Below are 24,190 nucleotides of genomic sequence, written 5' to 3' on the forward strand. Positions count from 1 at the left end.
TCTTGGCTCATTAATTCAGAATCATAGAATTTCAGAGATAGAAGGGAGCTCAGTAGCCATCTAGTTGAATTCAATTCTTTGTATGTTTTAGAATTTACAATTTAGTCAAGTGGTCATTCAACCTTTCCTTGCCCTAGTCTGCCCCCTCCCCCGCAGTGAAGGGTACCTCACTCCTCAAGAGAGCCCTTTCCACTTTTTAGATAATTCTAATTCTTAGTGACGTTTCCCCTTCCCAACCCCAATTCAGCACAGAACACCAGGGATTGTTTTTCTTATTTTGCAAATGAAGGATCCAAAGTTAAGAAAGTTAGAAAGAAGTTAAGAGTCATCTAGTTCAACCTCACCCACAGTACAAGAAGGCCCCCAGTAAGGGGACACTCAATGTCTTCCAAGGTAAACCACACTAAACTTCTAGAAACTTTGTATCAATTTGATAATTTTTTTCTAAGTTTCTCTGAATCCATCCCTTTTATCATTTCTTATGGAACAGTAATATTCAGTTATATTCATATACTACAACTTGTTCAATCACTCCCCAATTGATGGGCACCCACTTTTATTTCCAGCTCTATAAATACTTAGTGCATATCGGTTCTTTCCGTCTTTCTTTGAACTCTTTGGATATCTTTGTGGACAAATTGGATTATCTCTGGTCCTAAAGACAGGCCCAATTTAGAGACCTTTGAGATATAGTTCCAAATTGCTTTCCAGAATAGTTGAACAGATTCACATTATTAATAATATGTATCAGGGATGCTGTCTTCCCAGAGCCCTTGTGACACTGGCAAAAATAACAAGATAAAGGAAAATGACAATCTGATGTTTGTGAGAAAGAATCTCAAAGTTGCTTTAATTTGCATTTCTCTTATTGGTAATTTATAAGTTGTATATATGTGTGTTTAGTGTGGTCACTGATGGCTTGCATTTCTTCTTTTGGAAACAGCCTGATCATGTGTTTTGATTATCTATTGGAGATTGGTTTTATTCTTATAAATGAGACCATATGATGGTAAAAATTACCAAGTCACACACAGGGAAAGCCCAGGAAAGCCTGCCATATACCAATGTATCCCATGTTGCACAATCAATTCCCAAGTTCTAAAGAGAGACCTTCAAGGTGTTCCAATATCATTTCTTCTGACTCTATTATGACCCATCATAGTGCATGTGGTCTAGCCAGATACATTCTTCTTGGGAGCAACCTTATTGGGTGCCAATCCTCTTGCTGCCATGGAGTTGGTTCCTCTGTTAGAAAAAGGGTGCTCTGAGCTGTCCAGGTTTACCCCTCTAAGGACCATGTTCATGCTACAAGGGCAATGTGGTTGTTGCACTTGGCCCTGGATCCAGCTGGTGCTGATAGGCAACTATTACCCATAGGCAGTTCTGGGTCTCAGTTCCAGGACAAAGGGCAGTTTTGTGATTGAACACAGGGGAGCAAGGGTGCTGATCACAATTCCAGGGCCAAAAAGAACACTAACCCAGAAGATAGATCAGGAGAACAGTGATCACATCTCTTCCTCATCTTTGGGAAGCACCAAAAACTTGCAGACACTCAGAACTAGTTCTGAAAATAGCATCATGAAAAAGCCTGAAGTTTAGCACAGTGTGACTCAGCACCCCAACTCTCAGAGTCTAACTTTGACATAAAGTTCCAAGTCAAGAAATAGGTTGGGAAAATGAGCAAACAAGAAATTTTATGCAGATGAAATGAATCTGGAAAGAAATAACTAATGCATTAGATGAGATTCAAACAGATTTCAAGGCACTTCACTGAACTGATTCTAATTAGATGGAACTAAATAGGGACAAATCGAAAGTCTTTCACAAATTTTAAAAATTGCCTTCACAAGGGCAAGATAAGAGTTGACAGTAGCTCATCTGGAAAACATTAATGAGGTTTCCTTGGATAGTAACTCAATATGAATGAGAAGAATGAGACAGCACCTAACACAACTAAATCTTAAACTATATTAAAAGAGCCATTGTTTCTAGAAATAAGGAGGTGATAGTCATGGAGTCCTCTGTCCTGGTCAAACCACACATCTGAAGCAACATTTCTGGGCATCATGTTTTAGGAAAGAGAGCTGAAGGAGAGCTAAGATAGGAATTGTTGGCTAAGTCAGGAAAGGCATGATCAAAAAGAGTCTGGCATTATACTTCTTGAAATTATTAAGGAAAATTTCTCTGAAGTTTTAGAATTGGAGGTTAAAATAGAAATTGAAAAAAAATTCCGGGTCTATATCCTGAAGAGATTATGAAAAAGGGAAAAAAATATCACTTGTACAAAAATATTCATAGCAGCCCTGTTTGTGGTGGCAAAGAATTGGAAATTAAGTGAATGTCCTTCAATTGGAGAATTGCTTAACAAACTGAGGGATGGGAATTCAAGGAAGTCTGGAGGGATTTGCATGAACTGATGCTGAGCGAGATGAGCAGAACCAGAGAAACACTGTACACCCTAACAGCAACATGGAGGTGATGATCAACCTTGATGGACTTGCTCATTCCATCAGTGCAACAATCAGGGACAATTTTGAACTATCTGCAATGGAGAATACCATCTGTATCCAGAGAAAGAATTGTGGAGTTTGAACAAAGACCAAAGACTATTACTTTCAATTTAGGAAAAAAACCTGTTATCTTATTATGTAATTTTACTATCTCTTATACTTTATTTTTCTTCCTTAAGGATATGATTTCTCTCTCATCACATTTAACTGAGATCAATGTATAGCATGGAAACAATGTAAAGACTAACAGAATGCCTTCTGTGGAGGGTGGGGGGAGGAAAGCAAGAATAAGGGGACAATTGTAAAACTCAAAATAAATAAAATTTTCTTTAAAAAAAAATTCCACTGTACACTTCCAGAAAGAAATCCCAAAATAAAAACTCATAGGAGTATCATAGCTAAGTTTCAGAGTCCCTAGATCAAGGAAAAAATTGCAAATAATTAGGAAGAAACAATTCAAATATTGTAGAGCTACAGTTAATATAACACAAGATTAAGCAGCTACTACATTAAAAGACTGAAGGAGGGGAGGCTAAGTGGCATGGTGGATAGAGCACCAGTCAGGGAATCAGGAGGACCTGAGCTCAGATTTGGCCTCAGACACTTAATAATGACCTTGGGCAAGTCACTTAACCCCATTGCTTTGCAAAATCCAAACAAACAAAAAAAGACTGAAGGATATGGACATGGAATAAAATATTCTAAAAAGTAAAAAAGCTAGATTTGCAACCAAGAATAACCTACTTGGAACAAAGCTGAATGTATTCATGAAAGTGAAAATGGATATTTAATAAATTAAAGGATTTTCAGACATTCTTGAAGAACAGACTAGAATGAAATAGAAAATTTGACTGTCAAAAACAAGAATCAGGAGAAATATAAGAAGGTGAACATGGAGACTAGTTATAGGGGATTAAATAAGATTAAATTGTTTACTGTCTTATATGGGAAAATAATATTTGTTAACTCTTAAGAATGTTATTATTATTAGGGTAGTTAGAAAGAGTATACATAGATAGTGGGCTTGGGATTAAGTTGATTATGATGGTATGAGTCTAAAATAAAATTGGGTAAGAAAGGGTAAAATGTAACTAATCATCTCATACAAAGGAGGTGTGAATTGAATATTTACAGTAGAGGAGAGGATGGGGTAGAGGGTGGGCAAGACAGGTACCCTATTTTCATCAGAACTGGGTTAAATAGAGAATAACACATGTACATACATGCACGCATGAGCACACACACATGTACAGAGGACATAAAAGTCTTAACTTACAGAGAAATAGGAGGGTCAGGGGAAAGGATAAGGGAGAGACTCTCAGAAAGGTGTGCATTTGGGGGAAGTAGTGGTCAAAAGTAAATTAGACTTCTAATGAGAGATAGGATAGAAAGACAGTGACAGAAGAATAAACAGTGGGGGAAGTAGGATAGAGGAAAATATACAACTAGAAATTACAACTTTGAAAGTCAATGGGATAAATTCACCCTAGACTGGAAACAAAGAGCAGAATGGATCAAAAAACCAGAACCTAACAATATATAGTTTCCAAAAGACATATTTAAAAATGAGAGATACACATTGAATGAAAATAATGGGCTGCTTCAGTGGATGTAAAAAAAAAAAACCCAGGGGTAACAATCATGACCTCAAAGTTAAAGCTAAAAGAGAGTTAATTAAAAATGATAAGCAGGGAAATTACATTATGTTAAAAGGGACCTTAGATAATGAGGTAAGATATATATACCAAACATATATGTACTAAATTCTATAGCATCCAAATTTATAGAGGAAAAGGTAATTGAATTATAGCTGGAAAATTATAGCAAAGATAGCAAACCTATAATAGTGGGGGACTTCAACTTTCAGAACCGGATAAAACCAACCAAAAAAATAAAATAAGAAAAGGCATCAGAGATCGACAGAATCTTAGATAGCTAGATAAGATAGACCCCTGGAGAGAACTGAATGGGAATTGAAAGGAATATATCTTTTTCTCACCTGTACAAGGGACCTTTAAAAAAATTGACAGTATATTAAGACCTAAAAACCTTATAGTCAAGTACAGAAAAGCTATATTAAATGCACATTTTCCAGATCATAATGCAATAAAATTATATTTAATAAAAAATAATGGAAATAGATTAAAAATTAGTTGGAAACAAAATAACCTAATGTTAAAGAATGAATGGGTCAAAGAACAAATTATAGAAACAATAAATAACTTTATTAAAGAGAATGATAATAAGGAAACAATATAGCAAAATCTATGGAATGCAGTAAAAGTGGTAATGAAAAGAAAATTTATACCTTTAAATGCATATATCAGTAAAATGGAGAAAGACCAAACCAATAAATTGGATATGAAATTTAAAAAATAAGAAAACCTTCAAAAATCCCCAATTGGACACCAAGTTTATAATTAAAGGTGAGATAAGTAAAACTGAAAAAACCATAAACCAGGCACTGTTTTTTTCCAGAAAAATCCAATAATAAATAAACCATTGGTTAATAAGATTTTAAAAAAGAGAGAAGAAAACCAAATCACTAGCATCAAAAATGAAAAGGGTGAATGCACTACTAATGAAGATTAAATTAAAACAATTGTTAGAGTTTTGTTCAATTATATGCCAATAGATTTAATAATTTAAATAAACTGGGAGAATACTTACAAAAAATAAACTGTGTAGATTAACAGAAGAGGAAATAAAATATCTCGATAAATCTATTTTAGCAAAAGAAAATGAACAGGTCATAAATGAACTTCCTAAGAAAAAGCATCAGGATAAGGTAGATTTAAAAAGTGAATTCTGGGGCAGCTAGGTGGCACAGTGGATAGAATACCAGCCCTGGAGGCAGGAGTACCTGAGTTCAAATCCGACCTCAGACACTTAATAATTACCTAGCTGTGTGGCCCTGGGCAAGCCACTTAACCCTGTTTGCCTTGCAAAAATCTAAAACAAAAACAAAAATAAAAAGTGAATTCTACTAAACATTTAAAAACTAATGCCAATATTAAGTAAATTAATTGTAATAATTAAGCAAAGAAAGAGTCCAACCCATTTATGAAACAAATATGGTGCTGATATCTAAACCAGGAAGAGTAAAAACAGAGAAAGACACTTATAGCCAACTTTACTCATGAATATTGATTCAAAAATTCTAAATAAAATACTAGGCAGAAGACTACAGCAATATATCACAAAGATTATACATTGTGACCAAGTGGGATGTATGCCAGGAAGACAGGGTTGTTTCAACATAAGGGAAACTATTAACATAATTTATTGTATCAATTACAAAGCTACAAAAATCATATGATTATGTCAATAGATGCAGAAAAAAGTTTGCTAAGCCACTACTCATTCCTTTTAAAAGCATTTGAAAGCATGGATATAAATACCTAAGATATTTCTGCCTAAAACCATCAGTATGTATTATTTGTAATGAAGATAAACCAGAAGTCTTCCAAATAAGATCAGGAGCAAAACAAGGATGCTCCTCAACATTAATATTATTCAATATTCTACTAGGAATGTTAGCAATAGCAATAATAGAAGAAAAAGAAATTGAAGGAATCAGAATGGGCAATGAGTAAATAAAAGCATCTCTTTTTGTAGATAATATGATGGTACACTTGGAAAATACTAGAGATCCAATTTAAAAATACCAGAAACAATAATTTTAACAAAGGAACAGGCTATTAAATGAACATTCAACATTTCTACATAACACCAACAAATCCCCATGAGAAGAGATAGTAAGAGATTTCATTTAAATAACACTGACAATATAAAATATCTGGGGCTATATCTGCCATGACAAACCCAGAAATTATATGAATATAATTATAACCATTTTATGCAAATAAGTTCAGATTTTATTGCAAAAATAGTTTAATAGATTGAGCTAATATGATAAAAATGACAATTCTACTTAAACTAATCAGCTTATTCAGTGCCATCCCAATTAAAGTACCAAAAAATTATTTTATTGAGCTAGAAAAAAATTTGGGGAGAACAAAAGTTCAAGAATATCAAAGGAATTCATTAAAAAAAATGTAAAGGAAGAAAGTCTAACAGTGCTAGATCTTAAACTGTATAATTAGGCAGTAATTATCAAAATAATCTGATACTGGCCAATAAATAAAATAGTGGATCAATGGAACAAATAGGTATGTAAAACAGAATAATAAATGATTATAGTAACCTCATGTTTGATAAATGAAAAGATCTAAGCTTTTGGGATAAAAAGTCACTATTTGGTAAAAAAAATGCTGGGAAAACTGAAAAGCAGTCTGATAGGAATTAGATATCTATCTATTTTTAATACTGTTTACTAAGATAAGATCAAAATGAAAACATGTACTAGTCCTAAAGAAAGAGTTCATAAGTAAATTAGAAGAGCATGGATTTTATGTAGATTTATGAATGAGAGGAATTTCTGAATAAACAAGAGACAGAGAGCATTGTGGAATATAAAATGGATAATTTTGATTTCACTAAATTAAAAAAGCTTTGTACAAATAAAATGTATGTAAGCAAAGATTAGAAGGAATGCAGGAATTTTTTTTTTGAGGTGGGGTATTTATAGACAGTTTCTTAGATAAGAGTCTCCTATCTCAAAAATTATAGAATATGGGGTCAAATTTAGAAGAATATGAGTTAGTCATTCCCCAACTGATAAATGGTCAAAGGATATAAACAGCTAATTCTTGGGGGAAAGAAATTCAAAGCTATATATAATCAAATGAAAAATCTTCTAAATCATTATTGATAAGAAATGCAAATTCAGACTGAGGTACCATCTTATACTTATCAGATTGGCTAAAATGTAGAAGGGGAAATGACAACTGTTGAAAGGAATGTGGAAAAATTGGGATACTAATATATTGTTGGTAGATTTATGAACTGATCCAATTTAGAATTATGTCCAAAGAGTTATAAAACTGTATATGTCCTTTGACCTAGCAATACCACTGTTAGATCTATTTTCTAAGATGATCAAGGAAAAGGGGAAAGAAGCTACATGTTCTAAAATATTTATGGCAGTTCTCTCTGTGGTGACAAAGAATTGGAATATATGTATGTATATATATATATATATATATATATATATATATATATATGTATAAATATATATATATATATATATATATATATATACTTTGCTAATGTGGGGTTGAGAGAGAGGGAAGGAGACAGATAACTCATAGCTTAAAATAATAATTAAAAAATGAAAACAAAAGTGATGATTGATGTCACCTCCCTTATTCAGTCTTTGCTATCTTTGGGAGAGAATCCCAGGGGGCTCTGAGTTCATTCATTAATATAACTAGTATTTATTAAGTCCTGACTATCTGCCAGACTACAGGTAACATAATTTTGAGGGCATTGTGGGTATTCCCACTAATGTGATTAGATTCACTGAGATATTTAAGGGTATGCTTTTAGGAGAGAGGGAGAAAGAGAGTGAGAGAAGAATAGGGGGAGGGAGAGGGAGAGGGAGAAAGAAAAAGAGATGAGAGAGAAAGCAGGAGAGAGGGAGAGATTTAAAGGAAGGGAGGGGGAGGGAGAGAGACAGAGACAGACAGACAGGAAAGGGGTGGGGTGTGAAGGAAGTTTCTTCAGTTAGTTAAAATGGTGACATTCTCACCAAAAATAGTGGTTGCTACGTGTTACAGTGGATAGAGTGGCAGACCCAGAGTCAGGAAAATCTGAATTCAAACTTTACCTCAGACACACAGTATGACCCTGGGTAAGTCTCTTCATCCTGTTTGCCTCAGTTTCATCAACTATAAAATGAGTTGAAGAAGGAAACCACTCCAGTATCTTTGCCAAGAAAAACCCAGCTAGGGTCATGAAGAGATGGACAAGACCAAAGAATAACTAACATACATGAAAATCGTTTGTATTAGTCAATCCTTTTAATCAAGGGAAACAATGTCAATAGGTTCTATGGATGTAGACAAAGGCTGGGAGCCATCACCGACTGGAGAATTTTCCACACACATTACCTCTTCCCTTCCTGCAGCTGGGAGAAAACTCTCAGGGGAAGTAAACACTACTTAGCAGGTTATAGTCAAGTCAAGTTCTCTTCCCTAGAAACCTCAACCCCAACCATAAGAGAATTGGTCCCTTGGGCTAATACAGGTTTCTTAACCTTTTCTGGTTCATGAATTTCTTTGACAGGCTAGTAAAACTTATGGACCCCTTCTCTAAATAAGGTTTTTAAGTGTATAGCATAAAATAATAGGATTATAAAGGATATGAATTATGTTGACATATGGAATCAAATATCACAGAGTTGATGATTGTCAGAGGGAGGGTCTAAACCTGAGTCTTCCTGACCCAAGATCCACCTCATTTTCCTCTATCCATCAAGCCTGCTGTCTTGGATAGAAAATAGTGAGCCTCTATTTTCCATGATAAGCAGGGAATTGATACCAATGTATAAGGAGAAGGCCTTATAGAAAAATGATGAGAAGATATGAACAAGTTTTCAAAAGTGATTCAAGTGATCAATAACCACATTTGTTAATAACAATAATAATAACTAATAACTACAGAAATGAAAAAAATCCCACAAGTTTCACCTCATGCCTATCATAGGATTAGAGATTTCAAGTTGACAGAGACTTTAGAGGTCATCTAGTCAAACCTGCTCATTTTATACATGAGGGAGTGATTTGTTCAAGGTTGTACAAGGGAAGCAGACTCACATCCTGGTCTTTCTGACCTTTGATCCTATAGATTATCCAGTATATCACACTGCTTCCCTGAGATTAGGAAAGATGGCAAAAGATGAAAATGCCCAATGTTGGCAACACCATAGGGAGATAAATAGGTTTCCAGCATCACTCTGGTTGGTGCTGTGAATTAGTTTTGTTATCCTTTGTAATTTAAGACCATGACATCAAATGAATGATGTCCTGACTTGCATATTATGTTTATTACAATGAGGGGTATGTTGTACAAAACTATCCCTTTCATTATCTTTTCCAGAAACATCTCACCCAATGACCTGATTTGATAGGAAACAGGACTTCTGGTGAAGGTCTGGATGCTGTGAGAGTCCTTGACTCTATGGATATTTTTCTCCCATTTCAGTGAGTTACCCATGGCACTCCAGCCATGCCAAGCATAACACCAGTATGGTGATTTTGGGCAACAACTTTTGTGACAACACCTCTCAATGATCTAATAGTAAGATGATTGAATTTTTCTGTTTAGCTGTGCACTGTAATCCCCCCCAAAACCCAAAGGCTTTGGTTTCCTGGAAGCTGTCAGGAAAGTCATGGGAATAGTCATGGAAATAACACTGCTGAGATTATGAATTAATACTGTTTATGTTCATTTCTACAATGATATCTGGTTGTCTTATTCTAAGAGTTATGGAAAAATACAAAAAAAGTAATTATAAGAACCTTTGACTCAGCCATGACACTAGTAGGCATAATGGCCCAAAGAAGTCAAAGGCAGAAAGATCCTATTTATACAAATATAGTCATGTCAGCATTTTTTTTATACTTGAATAGAACTGGTGTGCTCAAAGGTTAGGGAGGGACTGAATAAAATTGGATAAATCATGGATCATGATCAGAGCTGGAAACAACTCACAAGTCAGTGAGTTCAATCCCATTTTATAGAGGATAAAATTGAGACCAAGGGATTTGTCCAAGGTGACATGGTTAGTAAAAAGCATAGTCCAGATTTTCACCAGGTCCTTGGATGGTGCTACCTTGCCCCCTCTGCATGAAGGTCATAGAATATTTTTGTGCTATAAGAAATGAGAGAATGTTGCACATATTGTAGGACATGGTCAGTGAATTGGTTATCTTTGCCAAGATTCTATTTTTCATGCATTTTCTTTCAAAGGAATCATTATAAGGGATGACACAGTAGTTGTGGGAAAAAGATATCTTTGAAAATGAAAGTGCTGTGGGAACAAAATTAATTCATTAATGACAACTTGAAGAAAAGCAGCAAGCAAATATGAAGTCAGAGAGATTTCTATGAACTGGAAGAGAGAGAAGTAAGCAGAACCAAGGAGAACAAAAATAGAGGAAAAAACATTGAATAACTTCTGAACTCTTATTAGGGTAGGGGCCAATAATGACTTCAGATGACCATAAAGGAAGTATGGCTGTGCCCTCTTTACAGAAAAAGGGGGGTAGTGGTGAAAGATGCAGCATCAGCATCTTTAGCTCTGACTGATGCATTGATTTATTTTGTCTGACTATGCTTGTTAAAAGAGATGGGAATGGGGACATCATCAAAAAGTCTGTAGAAAGACAAAAGTCAAGATGACTGGCACAACAAGAAGTCCATATTCTAAGACATTACCAATGGACCTAGCAAGAACCATAAGTCAAAAAAGCAAGGCTTTTAATTAGGAAACAACAGAAAAGCAATAATATTAGCTAGTATTTATATAGCACTTAAATATTTGCAAAGAATTGTAAAAATTATCACTTCACTGTATCCTCACAACTACTCTACATGATAGGTCGTTACCATTTTATAGATGTGGAAGATGAGATGGAAAGAAGTTAAATGACTTGCCTAGAGTCATGGACCTGGTAAAAATCTGATGTAGAATTTAAACTCAGAACTTCCTGTCTCCAAATGTAACAACTGCTCCATTGAGCCACTTAGGGAATATCCAGCCATAAAGTTATCCACCCTTCTCCATGTATCACAGGATATACTCTATCAGAGATTCCCACTCCAGTGATAAAGAGAACCTTGCCTTCCTGAACCTACAATGGAGTCCCTGTCCTTTCATTTCTGCAGCTGGCTTCCACCTCCCTTGCATGCATCCCTCTCAGCTTGAGAAGTGACCATTTCTTGATGTTCCTCTGACCTCCTGCTGCCATCTGCTGGAATCATCCAGCTGCATCAGTTTATTTAAATGTGGACCTCACTGGAATGCCTTTGTTGAAATGTGGAAATCAAGTCCACAACCATGACTATTTCAGTCATAAAAGTATTAGCAAATTCTGTTAAAAAAAAAAGTTACTCAATCTTGGATGAAAATCCTTCTGTTTTCTTACCTAACTGGATGGAAATTCTTCAGTCTCTTTTCCTAGCCAGATACCTCTCCACTTTTTTATGACCCTGTAGGTAGTCTGAGTCAAGCAAAGATTATAATGAGGCTTTCATTGAAAGCATTAAACAATGATGGAGAGGAGATTCAGAACTGGTAACCTTGACCCTACGTTGCTGTCATCATAGCAAATTTCATTGTATCCCTTACAAATGAATAAACTAAGGAATTCTGGAGAATGGATATACCTAGCATATCTGTCAGTTATCATTAGGGATAATCTTCACATCTCTGGAGACAGGGAAACTGAGATTTGAGGAGCTTTGTTTCCAGGAATTGGGGAAAATTTATCTAAGCCCACACGAAACCCTTCCCTTTAACTGAACTCAGTGGACAGATGTGACTATAAAAGAGAACAATTGTCTCATATAGCTTTCCTTATTCACATTCTTTACTTTGATTTCATAGCTCAGTCAGAGATGCTGGGTTAGAATCTCTGTTTGCTGTTTACTCCCAGTGGTGACTTTGGGCAAGTCACTTAACCTGAATGGATATCAATTTCTGCATCTGTAAAATGAATGGAGGAGGAGGAAATGCAGACATAAAGCTAGTCTATGATCAGCCAGTGAGGGGATAGTTGGAGAAATTGAATTAGTGCTTACATGCCTCTACCCTGGTTCTTAACCTGGAGTCTGTGAACTTAAAAAAAAAATTTTTTTTTTTGGTGATAACTTACAATGTAAATGATTTTCTTTGTGATTCTAAGTTTTTTATTTTATACATTTAAAAACATGATTCTGAGAAGGGGTTCATAGGCTTCCATTGCCAAATGGATCCTCCCAAAGAAATCCATGGCACAAAAAAAGTTATAAACCTTTGCTCTAGGCTGATATACAGAATTCTGAGTGACTTCATAGTGAGAGCAAAGCTGGTGATTATCAGAGTCCTCTGTGGTGCTGATCAGGAGGTGTAGGCAGCTTCACTAACACATAGTGTCTCCTGGTGGTTACATGTAGATTATAGAAAAGACCTCCAGGGGCCGCTAGGTGGCGCAGTGGATAAAGCACTGGCCCTGGAGTCATGAGTACCTGGGTAAAAAATCAGGTCTCAGACACTTAATAATTCAGTAGCTGTGTGGCCTTGGGCAAGCCACTTAACCCCATTGCCTTGCAAAAAAAAAAAATCTAAAAAAAAAAGAAAAAAGAAAATAAACAGAATTGTAATGAAATAATAGCAGTAGAAATAGTAATGGCAGTAGCAGTAGGAGGATTTGGAGTAGCAACAGCAATAGTAGTAGTAGTAGTAGTAGCACACTAATTGCCATAGCAGTAGTGTTGGTGGTAGAATGGCAGTGGTGGTGGTAGTGGTGGTAGTAGTAGTAGTAGTAGTAGTGATGGTAGTAAAATATCATTTACTTTAAGGTTTGTGAATCACTTGCAGGGACCCCATGTCTGTATAGAGCAAGTATTTAACAAATGTGTGAGTAATGTGTAAAGTGTATTTAAGATGAAGAAACTGAGGCAAGCAGAGGTTATGTGATCTGTCAAAGATGTGTCTGGCAGATGTCTGAAGTCCTTTTGGATCTCAAGTCTTCCTAACTCAAGGTCTGGGAAGTTCTCCACTATCCCACCTCTATAAAGAAGAGTGAATAACCTGGGGGAGGAGCTGATAGTTTTTCTCCAATACTCTCTTACTGTCCAGCCACTCTTGGGTCTCTTTTGCTAGATCATGGTCACATCCTGCCTCCTGAGCCCTGATCTCTGCTCCCTTTAAGCTGTCCCTTGGGAGCTCTATCAGGTCCCGTGGGTTTCACCATCACCTGTAGCAACTACCTCCTTTATCCATCCAGACAGCCCTCTTCTCCCCTGAGCTAGCTCCAGATCACCTAGAAGACATTTGCTGGATGTAACAGTCATAAGTCTAAACGGAACTTTCCTCAAACTCTCCTCCTTCTAAGACCCCCCTTTCCCTGGTGTTCCTGATCCTAGCATTACTGCAGTCCCCTCATCTCCCTCATCCCAAGGGTCTATCCCTGCCTCACCCCTCCCCTGGGACCCTCCTCACTCTACTCATTGTTCAGACCCGCCTCATTTTTCCCTTCCATGACAGTGGGTTTCCTAATTGGTTTTGGCGATTGGATTCGGCTGGCAAGATCATGATCCTGAATGGGACAAAGTCTGATATTTCTTCAGGGGAATATTATAGAGTAGAATAAGCTGAGCTATGGGATGTGTCTCTTCTGCCCCTTCTCCCCACAAGCAACTCCTGGTACATGGGTGGATGTGACCAGGACGGAGCTGTAAAGCGCAGACGGACCTTGCTCCTATCTTCTGAGTCCAGATGTCCATGCATCCCTCAGGGCTGGAAGAGGCGCACGTCTCTGTTTGAATTCTGTGCTTTTCTTTGAATTAGCCTATGGGCTTGGACTGTGAAGACCCCGTTCTTAATTAGAGAGGATGGTCGGTGGGGGGTCGCATCAGGAATCACCTGCACTGCTTCTGCCGTGCGGCTGGGCGGAGGTGCCCTTCTCAAGAATGGACTCAAGGGCTTTCTCTTCATGCCTGGAGAAACGTGCAGCCTTCGTTGGGGGAGGGGCGTACCTGACCTTGAACCTTCCCTTTTCGGACAATTCCAAGCCCCCTCTCGGATCCAATCGGCTGCTTGGAGTGGGGAGAAGCCGAGTTCGAATGTGACCTCAGACAATAGACGCCGTGCGCCCTGCCTTCCTCGCACCCACAACCCAGGGCGTGATTCCTATCTGGGCACTGGCCCGAGGGCGAGGCCGGGACTTGGCCCGCGCCCCCTCACCACGTGCTTGTCCTGGCACGCCCCTCCCCCACCGGAGCCTCGGCTGCCCCCCAGCTCGGCGGCCCGGCTCATGCTCCCGGGGCGCTTCTCCCCTGCACACAGCAGGCGCTTAGCCGATGCTGCCACGTGGGGGTCGGCGGAGGGGGGCCTCATCACCACAGCCCCCTCGGAGCCCCGGCCCCAGGGGGCCAAGAGGGCAGCTTCACGCCCGGGCCCACTCCCGGCCCCGGAGGGGCAGCGGGCGCAGGCGCACCAAGAGCCGGGAGGAGGCCGCAGCGCGCCCCTAGGCGCCCCAGCCCCGCCCTCGCGCAGGCGCACCAGCTCCCTTAGACGCCACCGGTCCCGGCCCCGACCTAGCCCTGCGCGTGCGCATCAGACTGCGCCAGTCGGGCGAAGGCTCGCCGAAGCAGTCCCGGCCTGCCTCGCGCGCGTCGCTCCGGGCCCCAGGGGGCGGGGCCTCGGGGGCCTGCCCCACCCCGGTCGCCAGGGCAACCGCTCGGCTGCCCGGAAGCGGAGCCGGAGCCTGGGCGCCGAGGGCGGAAGTGGCCGCGGCGCGAGCTCCGGGAGAATGGCGGCGGGGGCGGCGGCGGCGGCGGCCGGGGGAGGCCGGTGCCCCGAGGTGCCGTCCGCCTCCTTCCTCACGGCGCTGCTGTCGCTGCTCGTGTCCGGGCCCCGACTGCTGCTGCCGCCGCCGCCGCCGCCGCCCGGGGAGCCCGAGGGGCCGCTGCCCCCCTCGGGCCTAGCCCTGCGGCCGGCGGCCCTGCGGCGCGACTGGGAAGGTGAGCCGCTGCGGGCCCGGCGGGGCCGGCCACCCGCGCCCCCGCCTGCGCCCCTCCCCCTCCTGCACCCCCCGCCCCGCCCCCCACTCTGCTCTGCCCCCTCCCCGCGGCCCGCCGGGGCACCCCAAGCCTCCCCAGGAAGCCCGCGCATTCCGGCCCCCGCCAGCCCCGAGGGCCTGAAGGAGGGGGCGCCGCTGCTCCATCCCTCGGGCCTGGCCGGGCCTGCCTGCCGCATTCCGGAGCCTTTCTGCCTTTTTCCTGTTTACTATTCACACCTTCCGGAGATGGGGGGGAGCTAGAGTTGTGTCTTAAAGACACCCCCCCCCCCGATTATTGGAGGGAATCAAAGTGGATTTTAAGGTCTCCCTCTCAGGCTTTCCAAGGAGATGATTTGCTATTCCTTCTCCACATGAGGCCTTGCCCTAGCAAGGCCAGTGGACATTTGCAAGACTGGACCAAGAAGGAAGATGTATAATAGTCCCTTCTGGATTGTTCATAAATATTTTTCTCCAGCCTTGAGAGCTGCCACGTGGCTTAAGGTCATTTTTTCCCCCCTTTTTTAAACAGCCAAAATGTGATAAGAGATCAGAATAACCTCAACTGAGGAGACCGGCATACAAGGGGTTAAGACACACACACACACACACACACACACACACACACACACACCCCCTTCAGTAGACCCTGAAGCAATCATAATTAATTACGGGAGGTAGGTCAGCATCAAAACTGTAAGAAAAAAAAGAGGTAAAGCATATTGCAAATTCAGAGTTGTGCTCAAAATGTGGGGTACCTCATTTGAGGTTGCTGAGGCACTTAGAGATGAGGCTTGGCTAAGTCCAGGACAGAGGAGGACTTAGAACTGGCCTGCCCCTGCCTTCAGTCTTCAGTCACAGTTGGGTCCTTGGCCTTGATTCTTGATTATCCTTATTCCCCCTCCTCCCTTCCTTGGTGGGCTTTACCCTGGCTCACCCCCTTCCAGATGACCCTGCCCTTTTCTTCCTTCTTCCTAAACCAATCGCCTTCTCAGTTTACAGGCTGATAACCTACATTTTGGTCTATGAGCACCCCCTCTCCTTGCTCTCTGGCCTCGTCATCATCTGGCGCTTTGCTGGCAGCTTTGAGAAGAGTGTGGGCACTGTGCGCCACAGCTTCTTCACCTTGGTCTTCGCTTTCTTTTCTGCCCTTCTCTTCGTCCTGCTGGAGACTCTCTGGGCTCTGGCTGGCTTTGGAGGAGTAGAAGACCCCAGGGGTTTTACTCCAGTGGCTTTTGCCATGCTGGGTGTCAGCTCCATCCGAACTAGAATGAGAAGAACTTTATTCTTTGGGGTCCCTGTCTCTGCTTCAGTGATACCGTGGCTCCTGCTATTTGCCTCCTGGTTCATTCCCCAAACTTCTTTCCTCAGCAACATCTGTGGACTCTTCATTGGCTTTATCTGTATCCTTATAAAAGGTGGGCTTAGTAAAAAGTGGTAAATGACAGACTTGGTAGGGAGAGCAATGATAGAACCATGGATTGGGAGAGAGTGACCTGGGTTTGCTATTAGACATTTAGTATGCAATCTGAAGGGAGTTCCCTGAGCTTCTTTAAGACATCTTTTCCCCATCTGGAAGACAGAAATTTGTCTTCTTTCTTCTTGCTCTATGGGGAATCGATGAAGGTGACTAATAGTAAGGGGAAAGTTGTGAGACAGACCTGAGGAAGCATCTTGAGAACTTGGAAGGAAATTCTTCCCTGTCTGTCTGTAAGCTGGATTGGTCACACAGTTGGGAGGAGAAGCTGCCTCCCAGGACAGAGCCCTGGGGACATTCCAGGTTAGTTGGCAGGACTTGGACAAAGATTCAAGAAAGGAGACCCTAAAGGAGGAGAGGGAAGAATTGGGAGGGAATGATGTCTTCTTCAGAGATGAGAGCATCAGAGGTCAAGGCTAAGCATTGACAAATTAGATTCAATTAAGAGACTGGTGGTAACTTTGGAAAGAGTAGTGATGAGAAAAAGTAGAAAGAGGAATAATAAGATCAGAATTCAGAGAGTTATAAAGAGAATGAGAGGGAAGGAAATAGAGGCACTTACTGTAGATGGCCACAAAAAGAAGGGATTGGGTTTTTCAAGGATAGCAGAGGCTTGAGTGTGTGTGTGTAGGCAGTGGAGAAGCAACTAGCAGTCAGGGAGTGATTGAAGATTAGAGTGAAATGATGGAAGGGATGATCTAGAGAAGATGGGGATAGAAGGTGGGATCATGACAAGGATTGGTGCTAGTGGTGGGAGACATGTAGAACTGTGGAAGGTTTGAGGAGGGATATAAGGATTTGGAAAACCACTGTAGTGAGGGGGATAGTGAGCTGGTCAGGGAGGTATAAAAGATTGCCTGGTTCACATCAGGTAGCATCAATGTGTAGTGGACCCAGTTTGTGCTGTGTTGATTTCTCCAACTTGGTTCCTATGGGGCCATGTGAGGAGGAGCCAAAGAGACCGGGGTTTAGCAGGACAAGATTTTGGTTAGGATAGAGAGGCCTAGGACTTTGTCCTGTACTCCAGATAACCCAGGGTTAGGGTGGGGAAGAGAAGGTGGAGCCCAGGCTTGTGCCTGGGAAGAACTGAAAACGTTGTGAAGACCAAATAACAGGATTTTGAGTTGAGGGGGAGAGAAATGGAATAACAACTTCAATAGATTAAGGGAGCTCATGTACGTGGGTGTGGAACGTTTGTGGGTGTGGACTACCCACTCTTTGTAGCCATGGTAGGAGGAATAGGTCATGGAAAATGCATGCTAGTTGATTTGGGAAGTTGGGTTATTTGAGGAAGAATATTGAGATTTCCTTGGATGAGCAGTGTAGATTGCAAAAGAGAGAGACTGAATGCAGGTAGAACAGTAGGAGGCTATTCAGACAGTCCAAATGAAAGGTGAGGAGTAGTCTGAATTGGGGTGGTAGCTGTGTGATTGGAAATAGAAGGACAGCAGAGAAAATGGATCAGATTTGGCAAATGGTTGGATGTGAATTGGGAAGAAGACAGAATTGAAGATGGTACTGAAATTTCAAAGCCAGCAAGGATGGTGACATTCAGCAGAAGTTAGTGAAGTTCAAATGAGTTCTGTTTTGGACACGTGCAGTTTAGTTTGCAGGTCTTCTGGAACATGCAGTACCAAAACATGTGTAAAGAACTGGCTGTCTAGATCTAAAGGTCTTTTCCAGGGAGATGATAATTGAATCCATGGGAACTGACAAAATGACAAAGTAGTGTGAGAGAGAGAGAGAGGGAGAGAGGTGGAAGAGAGGGGAGGACCCAGGACAAAGCCTTGCTCCCACCTTCAGTTAGGGACTGAGATCCAAATGATGATCCAAGAAAGAAGAAAGGGAAGGAGTAGTCAGAGAAAGCAGTTTCCCCAAAACTCAGGGGAGTATGTTTGAGAGGGAGAGGAGAGGCAGCAGTGTCAGAAGCTGCGGAAAGGTCAAGAAAGATTAAGCCTGAGAAAAAGCTGGGAAGAAATTGTGGGTAACCTTGGCTAGAGCAAATTGACTTAAGGGAAGGGTGGGAACAACCTTTCAAAGGATCTGGAAGTGAATGAGAAAAGAGCAAGAAAAAACTAGTCTACTTTTTTTTCTAAGCATTTGACTGAACAGAAAGACAGAGGGAATAATAGCTTGAAAGGGTAGTGGGGTCAAGGGAGTATTTTTGAAAGATGGAGGAGAAGGGTGTATTGTATTTATAAGCTGAAAGGGTGGAGGATGTTATTTGCAAGAGAATGGCATTGTGTAGGCAGCCTGCCTGAGGAGAGGGAAGGGATGGGATCTTCCTCGGCCTTTCCCTCTCAATAGAGTTCTTCAAAGCTTATCACTTACTCAAGGACAGAGTAGACAGGCATCCTTTCCCCTCTAGGAAGCCTCTTTAACCAACCAAATTGACTAAATCTCTCCCACTCTTGTCTTTTAGGATGTTCCCCTGCCTACAGGGGTCTTTAATTTTCCTCTATAAAAAAAGGATTTCTTGGGAATGTGTTCTATTAAGTCCTGTCATTCTCTCTCTTGGTATGGTAAGGACCCTTGCAGTCCTAAGGTCATAATCATGTGGAAATGTTTTGGTTACTAATTTGATAAAGATCATTAGGTATAATTCACATAAAAGTTATTTGGAGGTCATCAGTAATTTTTAAAGAGTGCAAAGGGTCCTTGAGACCAAAGGTTTGAGATCTGTTCTTTAGGTTATAAGGCCCAACTAATTGATAGTTTACACCTTGACGTGAATAATAAATGGGGAAAGAGAAGAGGGCTGGGCACAAAATACTTGTGATCACTCTTCCTTCTTGTACTAGAGGTTGCTCTTATGCTACCATGGGGCTTTTTATCTGTGAGCTTGTTGGTTGGGGGGCAACATCAGATTCAGCTAGTAGCTGTACCCTTGTGCCAGTCTAGCTCATCTCTCCCCTGCTCTCTATCCCTCAGAGTTGGGGGAGGTTAAAATTAAGAATGTAAATTTAGAATCTAGTTGGGGGGACATACACAAATCATTTTAATACAAGTTAGAACATAAATAGTGTGGTCCAGTGACTTGAAGGCAGCCTAGAGCCAGCAGGTCCTGGTTTCCAGTCAGAGCTCTGACATGCTGCCTATGGGCCCTGGGTGTGGGATTCACCAATAACTCCCAATACTCTCAGATGACGAGTTACAGAGAAGCTCCTAAGTGTATTCTTCAGCTGAAAGCACCCCATCCCAGTGAAATCACAGGTCTAGGCCCTGTTCAGAGGATGTGGGGGAGAGAAATGGCATTCTGAGAGATTTGAGGAAGGAGAGATCTAGGGGCAGCTAGGTGGTACAGTGGATAGAGCACTGGCCCTGGAGTCAGGAGGACCTGAATTCAAATCTGGCCTCAGACACTTAATAATTGCCTAGCTGCAGGACCTTGGGCAAGTCATTTAACCCCATTGCCTTAAGAAAAAATTTTAAAAAAAATTTTAGAAAGAGAGAGGAGAGATCAGAGAAAGCATACACTGAAGGAGAAGGCCTTTGAATAAGAGAGAGGGAGATGTGTACATGCATGCAAGTGTGGGAGATTGTGTAAGTGGGAAAGTCAAGACAAGGGCAAGGACAGTAGGGTAAGCTGAAGATTTGGCAGGAAGGGGTGAGTCCTGAAGGGAAGGGGGCATGAAGCCTGGAGACCTTTGAAGAAGGCCTGCAATGCTGAGCCTTTAGGGACTATTTCAAAGGTAATTGGAAAGAGCTGATGCATATTGATGGATAGAGAAAATCATTGGAAAATTTACTCTCCATCAATAAAACATTTTAAAATATACAGAAGGAAACGGGTACACAGGCAGACGGTACTGTTGGAGCTGCCATGTTAAATGTAATGCATACTTTTTAAAAAACTATGGAACTGATACATGCAGGCCTCCTCTTTCTGTGCTTTGTGTTTATCAAACTTTAAATTTTTTTTTTAATTTAAGGCAGTGGAATTGAGTGACTTGCCCAAGGTCACACAGCTAAGCAGTTATTAAGTGTCTGTGGCTTGATTTGAACTCAGGTCCTCCTGACTCCAGGGCCGGTGCTCTATCCACCGCACCACCTAGCTGTCCCTTAAACGTTTAGTAAAAAAATTTTTTAAAGATTGTGCTAATCTTCATGTTTAGGGAGAAACCATTTAGGTGCCTTGTAATAGATCAGGTGAGAAGGGGGGAAGGTTCAAGTGAAGGGGGCTTCAATGGGAATTTAGAAAGCTTGGAATGTTCTGGGGCAGAGGAGGAGGCCAGCCCTCCCTAGCTCAGGAGAATGGTGAGGGAGATCAGGCTGTGGGGCATGGTGGAGGGAGATGTCCGTTGCCAAGGTTAGGCTATGGGTTATGCGATAAGGGAGAGAGTGATGCAGGGGTGCCAGTTGGGGAACGTCTGCATGGAGGTCATAGTTGAAGCTAATGGAATGAAAGGAGATGATTGAGGGTGATAAGGAGAGATCCCAAGGACAGTTTGGGGGGACCACCTACATTCTGAGACAGGGGATTGTCCTCATTCCCTGCCATGAAATTTTACTTAATAGTGTCTACATACGTTTTCTGATCGCCCCCAGTCTCTCTACCTTGTTACAGCTGGGCAGCAGCATGGCCTGGACACCTTCCTCTCCTGTGATCCAGCCCAGAGGTGTAGAAGGAAGGAAGTTTGGAGATGGTCTCATTTCTGGTTGGGGAAACTGAGGCCCAGAGGAGGGAATGGCCTCCGCAGGATCACCCCACTCAGGGAATCCAGCCCAGACCTTCTAAGTACATGTTCAGCTCTCACTTAAACAGCCAATACTGTATTTCATTCTATTGATCTCTCTCCCACTCTTCTAGCAGTGATCCAAGTCTTCAATCATGACGATGTTTTAGAGAAGTGATTTTCTGCCAGTTGAGATGGATGATACAACCCCAGGTTGGGTCAGGGACAGGCAGCTGAGTGGGATCACAGCATCTTGTTGACTGGGTGTAGGTTTAAAGGAGCTCCTCCCTGGCCAGCAGCCAGAGGAGGTGGGTTCTGTAGCATTTTAAGAGAGAAGGGTTGCAGAGCCCTTTAGAAAGGAGAGGATGATTTCCTGCTCCACTTGTACTGCTAACAGAGGCTGTTCTTTCACCTAATGTTGGCTTCATGATAGGATCTGATGAGGGGGTAATGGAGCCCAGAAACATCGGTCCATTGTGAGCCACTCATAGGTCCACCATGTGGTCAGTCAGTCTTAGAGAACTACCCAAGGCTGCAGGGGATGGGACAGTAACAGGTGGAATCTGACCCCTGGGTCTTGGTGATTTCAAACCCAGTCTAGCCTAGCCTTCCCTCTGCTTTTTCAATAAACTTGAAAACACTGACTTCAGTGTGATTATCCTGGGAGGGATATTTAGGGATCTCCACTAGAAGCTTCCACTATTCTTAACCCGCTGCTTCAGATGGTCTTGGTTACTGTTCCTGCCTGGATCTCTCAGAATCAGTTGCCCTGAAGCTAGATCAGAAGTTTCCCTTCAGTCTGTTGAGGCGGGCCACAGTGCTCAACTATGTCTCAGGATCTTCAGTTGAGAGAAGAGCCATCCAGACCCGGAAGTAAGTAGCGGACATTCCTGTAAACTCCTAGAGGTACTCTAGGGGTCACATGAGGTCCCTGGCTAAGGGGAATGTGGGGCCTAGCTCTGGGACTGGGCACTTCGGAACCTGGGCAGAGGTGTTGTAGTTTTTGAAGGCACTGGGACAAAAGGTGGGAGGTAGGGAGATTGCAGAAATGTTTGAGTGCAATATGAAGCAAATCCTAAGGTGGCCCAAGCAGGAAGAGGCCAGGATGAGGTTTGTGACTCATCTGCTTCCTCTGGCGCCGCCTCTAGCCCCTTCATATGGGTTGGGCCACATGTGGCCCTGAGGAGGAGAACCAACAGAAGTGGGGTTCAAGGCAGGTGAGTGGGTTAGCACTGGAATACCACAAGGTGGGGAGAAGGGACACTGCTTTCTGCATAACTCTTTGTTCCCTGCTTTGACCCTCTCTAGTAGGCTGGACTATGTGGGGAACTTTTCTTCTGTCTTTCCCCAGCAACATCCCTCTTTTCAAATCCTACCCAAAGAGCCCAGTGGGAGTGACCCTGATCTCTTAAGTCCACTATGATGGGCCTCTTTGGGGTGCACAGTAAGCTAGTGGAGCTAGGACTCCTCATCCCTGGAGTCCTCTCCTGGATGGAGACCAGGAGAGCCTCTCCCTGTGACAGCTGGGGAGGAGAAAAAGAGAAGCAGAGCAAACTTGTCTGTTTTCCTTCTGGTTCCTAATTCTAGGAATGGGCCTGGAGGGAGGAGCTGGTTAAAACGGCCAGCTCCAGTTAAGTTGGGAGTTGCTCCTCCTCCCACCATTGGACACTTCTGCACAGGAGGAGCTTAAGCCTCCAAATGGTCTTCTCTTTGACCCTCGAGAGGTATCCGGGCTTCTCTGCTTAATCACAGACCCCAAAGCCAACGACTTGCTGTTGTCATGGGACCTCAGGCAAGCCCCTCGCCCCTCTTCTGGAGACTGCCCATTCTCTACATTTGGCAATGAGGAGTAGGCAGTAAAAATGATTGTCAAACTCTATTCAGCAAAACATATAGATATAGATATTTATGCATATCTATGCCTATATATTTCTCTAAAAGCCCTTGGGTACTGACGGTCTATATGTATGTATGTATATGTGCATGTGGATTAACCCTAAATGGATATCCTGGTGCCCAGGGGCTTTTTTTCCCTTTTCTTTTTGGAGCTGTTTGTACTTATCACTGTCAAATGTAATGACTCCTTCTTTCTCTTGGCCCATTTTAGGATTAATCCAGTGCCAGGATCCTACCCTACACAGAGTTATCATTCTTACCCCATGCCGACCCTCCAGGTCATTCAGATGCAGCAACATGACAACACCCAGAGATTGGGACCCTGGCCTAACCATGATCCTAGGAGCCCACCTGCCCCACCTCCCTACCAGCCAGCTTCTGGCCAGTTTTATGTACAGAGCCCCTTGGGCACTGCGCCTGCCTCCTCTAACTTGTACTCCGCTGTCTCCTGCCCTTCCCAGGGGAGCTGCCCGCCACAACCTCCAGTCTGCCAAGGGCCAGGGCAGCCGACCCTGGGCCACAGCACAGCCTCAGCGCCCACGGAGGGGTCAAGGGTCCAGAGGCAATGACGGACTCTCAAGGAGAGCGGCCTCGACTCACCACATCTGAGTCCTTGCCTGGGCCACAAGTAGACTGCGTGGGTGAAGCCACCACAGCCACCTGTCCCTTCTGGGCTCAAACTCCTGTGTGGCCCCTGGTTGTTTCTCTTGAGCTCTTCTCTTTGATGTTTTGTGTAATAGCTCATTTGTGTGTGTGTGTGTGTGTGTGTGTGTGTGTGTGTGTGTGTGTGTGTACACCTTTGCCCTTCATTGCTCAGCCCATCATACCATGTTCTCCCAACCTTGACTGGCCCAGAGCTAAGGAGCTAGGTCAGCAGAAATTTTCTAGTAAAGCATGATCCCTGGGAGTTTGGACCAGTGTACTGTGTTAATTATTTTTTATTAAAACTATATAAAGATCCAA

General features: G+C 42.4%; 1 protein-coding gene across 1 annotated transcript; it reads left to right on the forward strand.

Annotated features, from left to right (window-relative positions):
- The first annotated feature begins 14,256 nt into the window (after positions 1-14,256).
- RHBDD2 (rhomboid domain containing 2) lies at positions 14,257-24,190 on the forward strand. The gene is made up of 4 exons (XM_074189447.1): positions 14,257-15,143; positions 16,174-16,581; positions 22,054-22,204; positions 23,439-24,190. The coding sequence occupies exons 1-4, from the start codon at positions 14,435-14,437 to the stop codon at positions 23,794-23,796; spliced, it is 1,626 nt and encodes a 541-aa protein (XP_074045548.1). The 5' UTR covers positions 14,257-14,434; the 3' UTR covers positions 23,797-24,190.

The sequence above is a fragment of the Macrotis lagotis genome, chromosome 5 (genome assembly GCF_037893015.1).
Source record: "Macrotis lagotis isolate mMagLag1 chromosome 5, bilby.v1.9.chrom.fasta, whole genome shotgun sequence".
NCBI classification, from domain to species: Eukaryota; Metazoa; Chordata; class Mammalia; order Peramelemorphia; family Peramelidae; genus Macrotis; species Macrotis lagotis.

Excerpts from the sequence above, each read along its gene's own strand:
- RHBDD2 (XM_074189447.1), top strand. The coding sequence starts at position 14,435 with ATGCTCCCGGGGCGCTTCTCCCCTGCACACAGCAGGCGCTTAGCCGAT. Across the intron at positions 15,144-16,173 it reads CCTGCGGCGCGACTGGGAAG|TTTACAGGCTGATAACCTAC; the intron begins GTGAGCCGCTGC and ends TCGCCTTCTCAG. Across the intron at positions 16,582-22,053 it reads ACTCTTCATTGGCTTTATCT|ATGGTCTTGGTTACTGTTCC; the intron begins GTATCCTTATAA and ends CCGCTGCTTCAG.